This window comes from Poecile atricapillus, chromosome 2 (genome assembly GCF_030490865.1).
Source record: "Poecile atricapillus isolate bPoeAtr1 chromosome 2, bPoeAtr1.hap1, whole genome shotgun sequence".
Taxonomy (NCBI): Eukaryota; Metazoa; Chordata; class Aves; order Passeriformes; family Paridae; genus Poecile; species Poecile atricapillus.
Genome location: NC_081250.1, coordinates 24,921,246 through 24,937,655, shown reverse-complemented (window position 1 = coordinate 24,937,655; position 16,410 = coordinate 24,921,246). Strand labels below are relative to the sequence as shown.

General features: G+C 43.6%; 2 protein-coding genes across 8 annotated transcripts in view; one reads left to right on the top strand and one right to left on the bottom strand.

Annotated features, from left to right (window-relative positions):
- Positions 1-16,410, bottom strand: part of DYNC1I1 (dynein cytoplasmic 1 intermediate chain 1) — a 411,944-nt gene that overhangs the window by 180,507 nt on the left and 215,027 nt on the right. For 2 of the 7 annotated variants that reach the window (XM_058830770.1, XM_058830771.1), the window contains exon 1: positions 3,183-3,407. The exons of 4 other annotated variants lie outside the window; for them this stretch is intronic. The gene's annotated coding sequence lies outside the window, so the exon portion shown is untranslated. Of the gene's footprint in view, positions 1-3,182; positions 3,408-16,410 lie in introns of those variants that run through there. One more of the 7 variants, XM_058830772.1, reaches the window with a different exon arrangement.
- LOC131575468 (basic salivary proline-rich protein 1-like) overlaps positions 1,698-16,410 on the top strand; it is a 29,923-nt gene continuing 15,210 nt past the window's right edge. The window contains exons 1-2 of the mRNA XM_058831052.1: positions 1,698-1,746; positions 2,654-3,376. Coding sequence (XP_058687035.1) covers positions 1,698-1,746; positions 2,654-3,376 — 772 coding nt within the window. The remainder of the gene's footprint in view (positions 1,747-2,653; positions 3,377-16,410) is intronic.

Genomic DNA, 16,410 nt, shown 5'->3' with positions numbered 1-16,410 from the left:
TCTGAGGTTTAGACTGAGTCAGACAGTATCATTCCTGCACTACCATTTCTGCCTGCCTACAAACAGCTCAGGGGGAGATCATTTGAGTCCTCACCTGAGAAGCAAACCCTCATACAGACACATAAATGTGTACTCAGCTGCAGGACTTTTGCTCTGACAGAAATAAAGCTGCACTGGCAAAAGCACAGTTTTACTAACACAAGTTGCATCTGTACTAAGGGCATTTTGCCACCATATTCCATCAGTATTTTGTCTGGAAATTGTCCCTTTTAAACACAGATTACATTTAGAGTCATTATGGTTTGTTTCATTTAAGGTTTTAAAAATAAAAATCTGTAAGTATCAGGTGAGTATTGCACTGAGAGGTCATTATGTATGACTATGGCAGAAAGCCTGAGATGATATCTCTGCAGTATGAATTGCATGCACCCCATGCACTTCAGTGAGGATTTCAGTGTTACTTCCCTCCAACTTCTTTGAAAATTAAAGCCCATGGAAAGAACAAGGAGGATCATTCTGTTAACATACCACCACCATCTCCAAGCAGCAACTCACTGTGGCATTAGGTGTTGGTAACTCTGAAAGATTTCTAATTACTGCTTCTGCTGCTGGTCCAGCCAAGCCAAAGGAGCTCAACAGGGCATTCGAGGCATAGCCCTGGTAAATAAGTCTGAGTAGTTCTAGAAAGTGACCACAAATATATTTAAAATCTCTGTGAGAACTTAAGTTTAAGGAGCTGAAAGATACCACATGATTAACTGATTCACTTGCAGGAGTAAATGAAGCTTTCAGAAACAATACTGCCTTTCCATACCCTTACGTTTTTTTCTATTTCAATCCCTTATCTTTTTCCCTTCCAGCCCATTTCACATCATTATTGAGTACCCTGCAATGGTGGTACCTCTAACACAGCCCGTTAGATAGAGCAACCAGCTCTATCTAGTATTCCCCCTCTTCCTTCTTGAGGGCTGGAAAACAGAAGGCAGCAAGAAAAGCTTTTTGAAACCTGCTTTATAAAAGAAAAGGAGACCAAGGGAATGAATCTGTTAATTTATTTGAAAATAAGGCAGGTAGGTTCTTGTTGTATCGTTTGGAGTACCTACACTGAAGATGGAGGCTAAAGCAAGGCTTTTATCTACGAAAGGCATAATAGGAACCAGAAACCTGAAGCTGGAAAAATATACTGGAAAGAAAACATATTTCACTAATGAAAAAAATAGCCACTGAAAGGCATCACAAAGGAGAGCAGCTCACTGCCCTTCCTTCTATAGAAAGAGCTGGAAGGTCAGCTTCTTAATTTAAGATCTACAGGGTACAAAATATTCCCCTGACTATTCTTTGAGTAGACAGTTTTCCAAACTTCCAGTAATTGCATGTGTAAGGTGTGGTTTACTGCTGGTCCTTTAAAGATTCCTCTCCTAAACTCTGGATAAGGCAGCACTACAGTCAGTGCATTTTTATGCTAGACTAAATTGAGGCAGAGGTGTTTAGAGCTGAGAGAAATCTAGCCAATCCAACTCTAAACCATCTTTTGGATCTCCACATATTTGGCCCTCAGAAGTCTCACTTATCAAGGAAGATGATGGCAAGTCCCAATCTTCAAAACAGTCTGATCACAGAAAAGGGCCAGAAGGGACAACACATTTTGTATTTTTATGGACTGTAAATGGTTGATTTTGGGAAAATGAAATAAGAGGATGGGCAATGAGCACTCCCATGGGGAGAAGACCTGGATGCAGCCCCAAGGTTTGTGTGGAAGAAACCTATTCTTGCAGAAAAATGCTGCAGAGAAATTATAAAAGGAATTTTATTTGCCTTCACTAAATACAGAAAATGTTGCTAGAGATGCCATCTCAAATGAAAATAAAAACAAAAAGCAAAACAAAAAAAAAGAGTTTAAAATAATCAGCATAGCAAACCCATAACTTTTCCCCCCTAACTTAGCAAGAACAAATGAGGCACTTCAACAAAGCACATTGGTAGTAATAGAAATTAAATTTCCCAGTTGCTCTGATAATACCATCTATCAGGAGACAGGCAGTCCTGGGACCTGGGATTTCCATTCTGAAAGAGGTTTTGCAGTCCTGCGCTTCAAGCTATTTAGTGCAATGTCCAGTGTAATTTAAAGTTCTCATGCAGAAGCAAAGCACTGACAAAACCCTGTATGTCAGGATAAATTTCCAGGTGCAAGTGCCAAAGTCACATACCAACTTCATGTCAGGTCCTTCTGTCTCATGCCCTCTACATTGTCAGGCTAGATTGCTTGGTCTGCCAAGAAGCCTTATGTTATAGCCCAAATCTGTACTTTCTGTCAATGGCAATACTGACAGAAAAACAAACTTTGTTCCAGTCCGTAAAACGGGGGCTTTGTCTGGGAAATATGGGGCCTCACGTTTTCTGCAGACTGTGGGGGATTCCCAGCATGATGTAACTGTAGTAACACCCTTTTGAAAATCTATTTCACTGGACTACCAGTGAAAAAAGGCCTCTGGCTGACTGCCTCCGTCTGTCACCATTTTAGTCAATTACCTTAAGAAGGGGGAAAGATCTATTTACTGTCCGCTATCGTCCTGGACTTGAGTAAACCCACTACCGCTCACGCTGTGTGAACAATTATAGATGAAAAACTTTTACCACCTCCTTTTGCTTTAAGCTGTTCGGCGCTCAGGCACCAGCCTGCGGTCGCTACTCGCAGCCGGGGCCGAGAGGCGCCGCAGGGACCGGAGCAGGTGCCGAGGCCGGCGAGGCTCGCTCACCGCAGCCCTCCCGCAGACGAGCGGCCCGGCCGCCAGAGCCAACCCGCTCCGAGGGCCGGCCGGCTCCCGCGGGGATGCCCGCTCGCCAACCGGGGATGCCCGCTGGCCCAGCCGGGGATGCCCGCTGGCCCAGCCGGGGATGCCCGCTCGCCAACCGGGGATGCCCGCTCGCCCAGCCGGGGATGCCCGCTCGCCCAGCCGGGGATGCCCGCTCGCCCAGCCGGGGATGCCCGCTCGCCCAGCCGGGCCGCCTGCCCGGGGAGCGCCTCCGGCGGCCGCACCAGGCTCCGCGGCCGCTGCGCATCCCGCGGAGGGGCTCCCGCCCCGCTCCCCCGCCGCCAGCTCCGGGCCCCAAGGGCAGCCCCCGCTGGCCCCTCCGGTACGGCCCCGCCGCGTCCCGGCCCCGCCGCCCCGCGGGTGCCTCACCTCCGCCGGCACCCGGGAGATGCGGAGCGGCCCCCGGCGCCTTGCAGCCCTCACCGAGCCCTCGCCGCCGGGGGAGCAGAGGGATGCCCCGCTCACTGAAGGGCTGCTGCCAGTAGCTGCGCCCAGCCGAGCCGAGCCGAGCCGCCCGCCGATGCGGCAGGACCGCCGCCGCCGGCTGAATATGCTGTCTCACGGTGGACAAGCTCCTCCCGAGAGCTGCTGCTGCCGCTCTCCTCCTCCTCCTCCCTCCTCCTCCGCCCGCGCGCCCCCGGTAGCGACACCCCCGCCACCGCCCGTGGGACCGGGGCGGGGCCGCGGGGGGCGCGGGCAGGTGGCGGCGGAGGGGCCGGCTCAGTGTCCCCGCCCGGCCCCCCAGCAACTCCAGCCTCAAGTGCGCTCGCTCGGCTCCTCCGTGCTCCCCTCGCTGTCACCCCCACAGCGGCGCAGCCTTCGGCTCAGGAGCAGCCGTGCCGGCAGCTGAGCGGCTGGCCGGCTGTCAACACAACACCGGCTTCACAATCGACAGCCCGGGCAACATTAACCTCCGCAGCATCCCTGACAGCATCCCATGGCAGCAGCCTTCAGCCCCACGACAGCTGAGGCAGCATCCCCACACCATCCTCATGGCAGCAGCTGGCAGCCCCACAGCGGCTTTAGCCATCACCCTCTAAGCTGCCTAGGACATCCCCCCCCCCCCCACCCCCAGTCAGCCTGACCATCACCCCCACGGCAGCCTGGCCATCAGCCCCATAGCTCCCTGGTCAACTGCCATGGCACCAGGCTCCTGCTTAGTCCTGTCCCTTTCTAGAAGAACAGGGAGAGCTCCAGAACAGATGAAGGAGACCAAGCTTTCACTGTTAAACAAGGAAAAGACCGCCCAAAGGCAGAGGGGTTTTTTTGTCCCTGCTTCCTCTCACCACTCATGGGGACAGGTACCAGACAGGAGGGCCAGACTTCTAGCATTGCCCCTGCTTCTCTCCACACACTGACATATCCATCTGCTGGGAGAGAGATGCCAAGCAGAGCTGTTGGGGATATTCCATGTTCCTGAAAAATTGCACACACTTCCAGTGTAGATAAGTCAGCTTCCCTCTCCGTCATTGCACACAGGTATGTTGCCCTACATGAGGAAAACATGTACCCTTTGATACTGTGGTTCTTTAAAGATGTGAAGTCCTGGACGTATGGCTCACTGTTGTCCATCCCTCTGGTCTAAGAGAGCAGGAAACGTACCCTCCAGACCCCTGTCCCCAGAGCCTAATCTCTTGTTTCCTTTTGGTGGGAAACACTTATTCCAGCCCCTGTCATTGGATGTCTAGGGCCTGTCCTGGGAAAAGTGAGGTATACTGAGCCCTCATGTGAACCCTTTATGAAAACCATAAAGGGTTCACATCACCTCCAGTTCCTGCCAGATCCAGACAGATTGCACCTCTCCAGGAGATAAAAAATCCTCAAGAGGAACAAAAGCCTCCATTGCTGGTGAGGATACAGTGATGAAGTAACAGTTCCTCAATTTAATTTGAATTGAATTTGGAAAGAATACTCTTTTGCTCCCCTTTGAAAGTCCTTAAAGAGCAACATCTTCTGCTTCTGCAGGTTGGAGCATGTGGAAAACCAGTGGTTTTAAACGCACAGTTTGAAAAGTTTTGTGTTTGGGGCTTTTGGTTTGCAACTCTTTATTAAAACAAGGCCCTTCCAATATCAGGCAACCAAAATTGAACTTCAGAAACTGATTTTTGCTTTTGAAAGTGTGGGAGTGTTGGCCTTAGCTTTAACATAAATGCCACAAGGTTTGTTTAGGTTCCTTTGAATTGCGTGTCACTTGCAAATTGCCTGCAAACTCAGCGGATTGCTTTAAATTATTCCTGACCTAAGAGGGCCTTGGAGTCATTTAGTATTCCTGAATCGATAGATGAGACTGGGTCTCCATGGGGCCTGATGAGATCCTGCTATTGTTAACATGCTGTCTTATCCATATATAACCATTATGCCATGGTATCACACACATACCATGACATCACCATGTATGATGATACCAGGCATAGTAAAATATGTCATAAATGGGTTTCCAGAGATTGTTTAGCCCTAGATTTTTTTGTTACAAAGTAATGGTATCTTGTGCTCTAGTAATAATTGCATGAGATGTTTCTTCAAAAAATCCTGTAAACCCCAGATCAATGGGATACAATTTTGATATCTATTACATTCACATTTGCCAGAGGTGAAGTATAAAAATAAAGGATGGAAATATATGTGTCAAGGAAAAATTGTTTAAAAATCCTCATCAAACATAATGACAGATTCAGTAAAATTATTATTAAAACCCAGGCAATTGTATACAGAGGAGCTCAGAAATAACTTCAGTGGCCAGGGTAGTATATTAAAAAACACACAAATTTCTCCTCAGAATCAACCATTGTAAAGAAATCTCCAAGGAAATTTGGAGAGAAGCAATCCTAGGTAGTATAGGTTATGTGCTCCTACAAGTAAAAACCTCCAAGAACTGAAGAAAAAATTATGAGCAGCCCAGTTAAGGAGGTCTCTGAAGGAATAACAAATTTTCCTGTAAATGATGTTCTGTCCTCTTTGACCTCAATCTCACCATTGTCTTTTCTAATCTTCCACAGCAAAAAGTCTCAGCATTTTTGTGGATTTCTTGCTTTAGGCATGCAAATTCTGTTGTCACTAATTTTAGAAGGAAGGAATAAAATCTTCATACAACAAGAAGATATGTTTATATTCACTTTTGAGAAAAAAAATTGTTATGATCAATGATGTCTTTGTAACTTCTTTTAATGAAAAATATCCAGTCATTTCAGTATACCCCACTAACATTACATTTTCCCATTAAACACAAATCCATAATATTATCCAACTCAATATAGTCTTCTAGTGGCATTATCTGATTACATATATCTTAATCATCAGGTGAATGTGCAGTAGCAGAGAGTTAGGATTATTTTCAAAACTTTTATGTTCTCATTCTGAGTTCAGAAGGTGGTTATTGTAGCCCCAGATTGCTTTATGAGAACAACAGAGGGCAAACTGGTCAGCAATTACAGATGTCTGACAAGCTGCCTTCCCTGCAGCAGAGGTCAGTTGTACATGGACACACAGCCACCAAACTGTCATCTGAAGATAAATCAAAGATTAAGAGAAAGTTTGAGGTCCATCACAGATCATGCATTGTGTTGAAAAAGGCTATTGTTAAAATTACAAAAATTAATTGTTTTCCTGTCTTCCCTCTTCTAGCTTACACATGTAAAATGTAGAGGTTTCCATGCACATTAATAAGTGCAATATGTGGTTAATTCCTAGATTGGAAAAGTTCAAGGAAAAACAATTTGACATCTTTTCTCTTTGAACTTACTTTATATGGAGTTGTTCACATTTAAGTTATTAATGAAGATGGGTATGAGTTGCTCTGGCAAATGAATAACTGTTTATGATGCAACATAAGACAAATAATTAGTAATAATTAGTAGTGCATTGCATTTCCCTGCCTTAGGCACCAGAAACTCCTACATCACAGCAGGCATTAATAAATGAGAAAACCCTCTAGGAAGTTTGTGCCACTTGAAGATTAAAAATTAATTTCAAAGCAGACATTTCTAAGGCTTAGTGAAAATGGCAGCACATTTTAGACACTTTGCATGGTAGGCATCACCTAGGCTTGGCAAATAACAGAGGATGTCACAAAATGCCTTCCAGCTTTTCAAAAGCAATAACTTAAACAAAGGATCAAAAGGCAGAATGAAAGCAAAATTTAGAATGAGTGAGGAATATCACTTCTGAAGTCAGGTTTACTGATACAGCAGTAAAGTCACGATGGGCACTATTCCACATGGTTTCAGAAATCTTTCATTCACAAGTGAACTAGTTACTCATGTAAGAAATGCATGGGTGGTTGCTCAGTTAAAAAAAAAAAAGTTAATAAGAAATTATTGGAGGACATTTTTTACTGTTTGCTGAAATCAGTTAGATCTCCAGGCAGATCACTGAGTTGAAATTACTGCAAGTTTGAATATCCACAATACATTCAAGTCACTAATAATTCCTCTGTCAATTGATTTCTTATTGGTAGATTTCGAGCTCCAAGATCTTTGCCAAACACATGTACAAAGCCAAAAAAACCCCACATATCTGAAAAAGGATAAATTCTTCCTCAGAAAAAAAAAAAAAAAATCAATAATAAGAGATAATGTATATAAGTAGAAGGTAAAGGGATATCTTTGGCAGATTGATGAGTTCCATGCTGTTCTGGATTTGGGTTACTCTCAAAACATATTGCAACTCTGTGCTCTTAGAAACAATTATTTTTGCGACAGGCTCTTTTCTAAGCCTCTTTTCTTACTTTGTTCCTCATTTTCCTACAACATTGTCACCAAAATTTGCTGTCCTAAAACTCAACAGTACTGTACATCTGAAATAGGAATCATGAACTTGACTTCACATCTGAGACTTTGCCTGTTAAAACAGGTAATTGCCCAGGCTTCTGATTTTGCACTTGTAACCAAGGTACAGAAATGGCCTGCAAGAAAGAAAGGCTCCAGAAAATTTTTTACTGACTTTGTAAATAGCAGGTGCTTGCCATGTAATGCAACCAATTCCTTTTATTTGAAAAGATTCAGTGTACTGAGAGGGGCTTGGAAAGATGTCAGCAAAGCAGCTATCCTGGGAAGGAAGTAGAACGTTCTGGGAGACACTTCCCCACGTTCTTGGCAATGGTCATGAAGACTCAGCTGCATGGAGAGGACTCCAGGCTTGAAGGGTTTTACTGTGCTTTACTACTGTGCTCATGTTATGAATTACTGAGGAAGCTGCAAAAGGAGAGCTCCACAGCTTGAATGGCACTGCCTGGAAGTGAAATGGGCTTGGGGCAGTACTGGACAGTTTAGGGAACACAGACTCTGAAAAGCTCTCTTAAATACCAGCTACACAGTTGTCTCCATTCACCTCTGTTTCAGATTTCTAAGAACTCAACGGTTTTGTTGAAGGGAACAAAAGAAATGTCTGAGTTTACAGAATTACCAGCAGCACCCAGCAATTATTGCTCTTTTTTTATTAAAAGTTTGTCTCATTTCCCCACACTACCTTTGGTTTGAAGTCCACAACTTTATGTTTAATTTAAAACAACGACAATTTGCATTTTTGCAAACACCAAAGGATGCTACTCCTTTATAGGATTCCTGAGATCTCACAAATATTAACTTGAAGCTTAGCTTTACCAAAATTAAAATCAGCAGTACATACAAGGCGGTGCATGAATTTCATACACCATGAAAATGTATTAAAATGTATGAAAGCAGGTAAGTGCTATTTTTCACAACAAATTGAACCTTATGGCAAATTATTCATACAATTGAAAGTAGAAATGCATTATGCAGAGAAGATTCTAAAGGAAAGTATTTATCTAAAATGTCTCTTTGAAATGTCCCTTATTTTTCATACTTTGTTCTGCCCAAGACAGTCATCTTTGTTCACCTTCTCATTATGCCTTAACCATGAAGTGGATGGAGTAATTGGTGTGAATTTATACAAAATTCTGGCCTTAATGTTCCATCTAGAGACACAACAACAGTAGGTGCTAATTACAGTAATGATCTGTATCTTTGTAGAAGTGCCTATCAAGGTGTCAGTGCACAATGACAGTTTTCAAGCAGTGTCCTAGCCCTGAGTTTATGCTGCAGTGTTAGAAAACCACTTACCTGGGGCCTGAGGCCTCCAGCCCCAGCCATGGCTTCTATTTTTTAACCATGCTCTTCTCATACATAACTACTGCTTATTGACAAATATGTCTGTAATTTTTATTTTCTCTCACCCTTATTTTTCCTGACTTAAAGTCTCCAGATAAGGATAAGCAGCTATGTTTGCCTGGAGGCCTGGATGACACTCACAGAGGGAAGATGAAAGCAGCAGCAGAGAAATAGAACAGTTTAATCTTCTTAAAAGGGGGTAGCTGATAAAGCAGTTCTGGGGTGGGCTTGTTCCACTGCTTCAAAGTGCTGTTTGGTTAAGGGAATTTCTCATTGCACTGTGTGAGCATGATTATTTCAGCATTGCTTCTGATCCCAAATAGCTGTCATTGCATAGAGTTGTAGATGGGTATGTTTTTTTCTCATTGAAATCTAAAAATAAATACTGGAGGAGTTGGGGAAAATTTCTATTGAATGCTATGAGTTTTCAGACATGGCAACCATTGTAACAAGGAAGCCTAAGGGAAAAGATATGGCAGCACAGACTGTTCCACCAAGACAAGGCAAACTAAAATTCAGCAGACTGGTCTTCATACCCAGGCTTTTAAAAAATCAAATCAATTATACATTTAGTCCAGAGAAAGGAGACTGCTTCCACACAGCCAAAATGAATAGGACTGCTTAGCATGACCTGAACAGGGCTATCTATCCTCTCTTCTCTGTAGAAGAGAGTGCTGAATGTGTGGCATATAGCAGGTAAGGTGACTTGGAATCCCTCAGCTCACAGGACATTGAGATTATGATTTGGAACTGAAAGTAGGCAAGCATTCAGTGTCAGTTTAGACATTGTGGTGCATGACAATGATTCACCTTGACTTCCTCACAATTTTTAACACACCCATGTCCTGAATGGGATGTCTGTGCTTGGTAGGCAGCACAATTCCAACATTTTTGCTTTGAAGGATGCCTATGTCACTGTCATGCATGTACAGATAACACATCTCCACTAAGCCTTGTTATGTAGACATTTCATGCCCTGGGCCATTCTCAAGGACTGCCTACCTGCTCTCTCCAGGTGTGACAGAACAATGTCTGCACCAAAAAGCATCTCTAGAATGAAGTTCTAGGGATAAGACTGAATCTTATCCACTGAGAATAAAATCTCCTGCCCCACTCTTCTTAACTTGGTGAAGACTAGTGAAGACTGCAGAAGAGATGGAGGCAGGCTTACTTAGGAAATTGTACACTGCATGGTTACAAAGCCAGTGACAGAATAAATAGCGATCAGGGAGAGTTTGGGCCTGGGATAAACTTTAGGTCTGGACAGGGGCAGAACAACCAGCTCTGCAAGATATAGGCAAGGGTCCAAAAGTTATAGGCCTGAAGATCTGGGAGGGTCTGAAAGTGATTGTGGCACCTGCCTTGTCTACTTGGATTGTAGTGGAGGAACTCACCCCTAAGCCTTTTGAGGAGGAAAGGTCTGGCAGCTGTTGCAGAGGCTGAGGTGACAGTAGCTCCAGGGGTGGTTCTCTGTGAATAAATGACAGCAGTCACAGCACAATCATTCCTTGAGTGGTAAAGGGAGAGGTGGTGAATGTCAAAGATGTTGCTGCTGTGATGTCAAGTTTAGATGTCAATCTAGTAGAGCCCAGATAATGTTGAGACAGAAATGGAAGGAGGAAAGATGCTATGTCTGTACTTCTATATGAAAAAAAAAAAAGCAAGTATCTGCCTAAAATTCATAGTCCCAAGCAGTGGCAACTTGTCTTACCTTTGGGGCTGTGATCATCAAGTACAGCAGGGCCTCACTTGAGTGCTGGCTTTCCTTCTGCACATCAGCTTGACAGAGTTCATTATTTGGAGAGCTGGGATAGTAACTGACAGTGGGAAACACACCCATGACAAATTACACAGTTAGAACAGTGCTCTGCAGTGCCAAAGAGCCTCAACAATTTGTTGTGGAATAGTTGCTGTTTTCTGGAGTACATTGGGCATCTTTAGAAAACAGCCCAAAATATGAAGCACTTGATTGAGAATATAAGATCAAGGTCATGCTAGAAGAATAGTTATTTTTCTGGAAAGCTGTATGCTGGAAGTGATGAGCTACAGTGGAGACTAGGGAGAGAAGGGAGTCAAGGTTGGTGTTCCTAAGTCTCTCTGACCTCCTAGGATCCTAAAAGTGGTCAGACACTGTGGTGGCCAAATCATCTAGGTGCCCATCCACAGACCATATTCCCATGTAGCCTGTGAAGCATCTGGCAATGGTCTGCAGAAAGAAAGGAAGAATGTATAATCTGGTCAGAAGAGAAGTACTGTGTGTTAGCTTGGTGGTGTCTCAGTGATGAGCAATCAGTAATGTCATTAGTAGACACCTTGTGTCTGCATTGATATCTTACTGCCTGTCTTGCTGGATGCAAAGAGTTGTGTTAAATGACTTTAAGCGACTTGTTTCTTGCCCTATGAATTTAATCTCTCACTGCAGCAAGTGTCCAATCCCAGATTCATCTGTGTGCAGGCAGCTGCAGAGTGGAGCATCAGTCAGATGTCACCTGAAAACCCATGGGCTCACATTCCTTATGGGACCATGTCAGCACAGCGCAGGGCATGTGACAATCCCCAAACTGTCTGTTCATGATGCCCAGTGTGAAGATGTGAAGGAGAAAAGGGAGTTCTTGCCAGAGTTATGTCATCTCAGAGGCCCCTCACAACACTGTTGACCTCCTGGAAAGGGTTGTTTCCTTGTGGAAGAGGGAGAAGCCATGCTTTGGAGTAGCTAAGACAGGCACTGATTTTATACATGCACACTGTTTGACCTGCTTACAGCAAAGCTATTTAGCATCATCCATCAGAGCTGATGCAGAGCTGCCATGAGTCTAATTTGCTTTATGGTGCCAAAAGGAAAGCATGAAAGAAAGATTTCAACACAAATTTAGGATTACATTTTTCTCATGAAAATTGTCTATCATCAAAAAAATCTGTCAGTGCTGTCTTGACTCTTGTGCAGTGTTTGTCCAAGGAACTGCTGTGCCTTGCTGCGAGCCTGTCCTACCCCAGGCATTCCTGAGATAAGGTATTTCTTCTTGACATACATATTATCAGCAGAAGGTAGTGACTGGCTGAGGTGTGGGAATTGTCCACTTGAGGCTGGAGATCTGCTGTCCCTAGTAATGCTGCTGCCTGCCAGCCCTGAAGTGATTCTGCCATTTCTGGACCTTCTGTTACAAGGGGAGGGTTTCACTGTTGGCAATGAACATGGGCTTCCAAGGTCTTTTTGATGGGAGAGGGGTCTCTCAGAGCTGCCCTGCAGCCACCTTGGCAAGCAGCTCAGGGATGCTGGAGCACTGAACAGCTCCACCTGCAGCCTTCAGTGCCTCCAGGCTTCCCTCTGAATAAGCAGGGGAGGGAGGTATCTGCTGCATGACTGAACGCAGGCCCCGGCTTTGGGAGATGCCTGTAGCCTAAATGTGAATGACACCTTTTAGTCAGATGAACTACACATCAGCTAGACCCATCCATTGTAAAATACCATGTAAGTGCACATTGTGAGAGATTCACTTTTTGTCACAGCCTGCTCCTGCACAGTCACAGCTAATGGCAAGGCAGAGGCTTTGCTGCAGCCTTGGGACTATGTATTTCACATGGTGTGCCACCAGCTTATATCTCAGCAATATGTACATCTCTCCTCATTTCTGTGTCAGTGGCTAGTGTTGCCCCATTTTCCCTGGACTGCACCTGCTGTGCAGTGTTTTCTTTGATACCTTCCTTTACATAATTGCCTGACAGCTGCCAGCAGTCCATATCTGCTTCCTGCATCTCACCATTTCCCAGAAGCACAGCTGCCAGGTCTGGCACATATAGCTAATGCCTCTCCAAAACTATCCAGGAGCAGTAACTCATTAGCAGGATTTAGTTTTTGAAAATTAACTGTCAGGCTTTGCAGTACAGCAAAATCCTCCTCACCACCAGTAGCTTTTATTAATGTGCTATAAATACAAATAGAGCAAAGCAATATGATGATTACATGAAATTATGTTGAAAGCATTGTAAACAGTCTAAGAGTAAAAAGTTTACAGAGGTGCTGCAATTGTCTCCCCGCTGTATTACACATCCTAAAAATCTTGTTCCAGGGTTACACAAGAAAAGAAAACACAGCAGATCTCATAAAGATCTAGAAAGGCACTGCTAACTTTACACTACATTAGTATGATGATGGAGTTTTGTGTTTGTAACCACTAATGAGAGTAGATGAATTTATAAAGGCATACTGCTTTTTCAACACATCCCCTACAAAAACAATTCCTGTGGTATTACTATAAAGGTGTCACAGAGTTAATAGAAAAGTAAGTATCTGTGAAAAATGTCAAACAGAGGAACCATTACCTATATTGCACTCTACACTAGGAAGATTAATGTATCCTCACCTCAGCATGGTTTTCTCACCATGACTATGATAAAAATAAAATAGTTCCGTGTGTGTGTCTAGACAGTATACACACAACTCTCTCCAGTACATAAACATATTTTTTTTGAGCATGACCAGATACTCTGCTTTCCACTGATTCATCCTATACACATCCTTTTTTTTTTTTTAATTTTTAATGACTATCCTAAAGACAGCTAATAGTCTATTTTTAATAAAGATTTTGTCTTCCCAGTTTACCTGAAGAATGGTTTTCTGTGTATAACAGGAAACTTCATTTCAATGAATTTCAATGCATGCTGAGATAATTCTATTATTTAATTCTATGTGGTTTGGGTTTTGTGGCTTTTATTAATATTTGTGAGTATTCTATCCTTGTCCCCAAATCTCTGACATGCACATAAGCTATGAAACAAATTGTGGAAAAATTTTCAGTGAGCTCTATGAGACATGTAAGTATGCAATATTCCAGTGACAAGCCCCAGGCTCATATCTTTGTACAGGAGCCAACGATGATTACATGGAAGTCAGTGCCAAAATCCCCCTTGCTCAGAGTGTATGTAATGTGCATTGTGCACAACTTAACACCGAACAGATATGTAGCATCACCATCTGCTGTCACACTGAAGGAGAAGCTTTTGCATTACATACCACTGCCATGTCTCTGAAATTATTTCAGATCACCACCCTCCTTTAAGATAAGCTGAGTTATGTACAAAGTGACTCTTGAGATATGAGATCAGTTTGAAATGGCCATTGACACAGTAAGAGAAAACATTTGGGAACCTCATAAACGGATCCTTAGGTTTGTGCTATTGATATCAGTCCCATGTTCTGCTACCCAAAACTGCAGCCTCTTTCATGTTTTGTAATCTCTCCCACAGAGGTGCTCACTGTTAGTCTTCCACTGTAAGTGCTTTTTCTACCTCTGTCTAAATAGTGTATTTTCATAACCATTTTCAGACAAGTCAGGGTCTATCCAGTTGGTTGATGGGAAGTTCAGTCTTCAGATGAAGTGGCCGGGATCTTTCAGAAGAATGAAGTGCTCCACAGCACCTGAAATGCTGAAAAGCCAGCATTTTATCCACTTGATGATCCTGCTCTCCATCACACAAACCATAGACTCTGTTCCTGTATGAATATGTCCTTAGTCCATTAACCTATCACTTTAATTATTATTACAAAAATAATTTCACTATACACTGCTTTATTAACCATCAAACTTTTCGGGAAAATATGATGGGTAAATGAAAGGGTACAGGTATATTCCATGGCAGGACATATACATAATATAACAGAGTGAGTGGGACAGCCACCATTCATTTTTGATTTTTTCTCATTTAAATTTTTATTTAATAACTAAGTTTTATGTCTAAATTCTAGGAGATAAGAAAATCAGCCCTAATAAATCATTACTTATTATAACATCACTTTGTTTCCTTACTCAACTCTTTATTTTGAATTTGTTCAAATACTCATGTTTGATACACTGCTAGCAAAATACAGTTATTCATATTCTCAATCCTCCTATTTATTCAGACTTCTCATTATATATCAAAACTTCCATTAAGACTTTAGACATTGATTGATGCTTGATCTTCCATTAGTACAAATGGGGTTAATACACAAAAAAAAGAAAATAAAACACCTCCTTAAAGTTTGAGCATCATGATAAAGCCAGTATCAGACTCAATTACTGTTACACAGCGCCATGTTGCCACTAGGTGTCAGGGACACAATTCACTCTGCCCGGGCAGCAGGACCGCAGGCTTGCTTAGCTATGGCTCACATCCCCAAAGGATTGAGGAATAATTTTGGCTACACTCTTATACTTCTCAGTTAAAGGTTTTAAAACCCCAGTGGAACTAGTTCTCTCTTTGAGAAGATCACTGTATTGAAAAATGTGTACTGGTGCACTTAGCTCTGCCACCCTGGCAGCCATAGAGAGGGAGTTACAAACACAAATTAGAGGCAAAGAATAAAGAAAAGTACAAGACAAGGGCGGAGCAGCAGATATTGTCTACTTGAACTGCTGTGAGGCCTTTGACACTGTCTCTCATAAGAAACTCACAGAGAACCCAGTGAAGCATGGCCTGGGTAGACATACACAGTGAGGTACACTGAAAGCTGTCTGAACATCTGAGGCACAGCGTCTAGTCAGAGGCCAGGAACCAGCAGTGTACCTGAGGGGTCACGGCTGGGTCTAATTCTGCTCAAAATCTTCATCAATGGTCTGAGTGCACCCTCTGTAAGTTTGCAGATGACACAAATCTGGGAGCTGGGCAGAGTGGCTGATATACCAGAGGGTCATGATGCCATCCAGAGGGACCCTGTCTTGACAGGAACAGGTGAGCAGGAAGCTTAGGAGGTTCAGTAAGGGAAAGGACAAGTCCTGAATCTGGGGAGGAACAGCCCTCTTCACCAGTATATGCTGCAGGACACCCAGCATATAAGCATCTTTGCAGTAGATCTGGGGTCCTGGTAGATGTAAAATTGAACATAAGCAAGCAATGTGCCTGTGTAGCTGGGAAGGCTGAAGGGATCCTGGGCTGTGTTAGGAGAAGTGATGCCGTCAGGTCAAGGGAAGTGATCCTTCTGTTCTACTCACCACTGCTGAGGCCACACCTGGAGTACTATGTCCAGTCCTGAAGCCCCAGTAGAAGACAGACATGGACTTATTGAGGGAAGTGCAGCAAAGCTTTCACACCTCTGATCACCACCCCCTGGGCCTGGCTGTTCAGCTGGTTTTCAACCCAGCTTACTGCTCATCCAGCTCATATATCAACAGCTAGTTTATAAGGATCTTATGGGAGACCGTGCCAAAGGCCTTACTGAAGTCCAGGTAAACAATATTCACAGCTCTCCACTCATCTACCAGACCAGTCACTTCATCATACAAGTTTCTCAAGTTGGTCAATCCCTTCCCCTTAGGCAAGCCATGCTGACTACTCCTGGTGATTTTTTTTTTTTTTTTTGGATTGTTCATGTGCCTGGGATTGGTTTCCAGGATTAGCTGTTCCATCATCCCCCCAGAGATCAGGGTGAGGCTGACCAGCCTGCAGTTCCCTGGGTCTTCCTTCTTCCCCTTCTGAATGATAGAAGTGGCATTTAC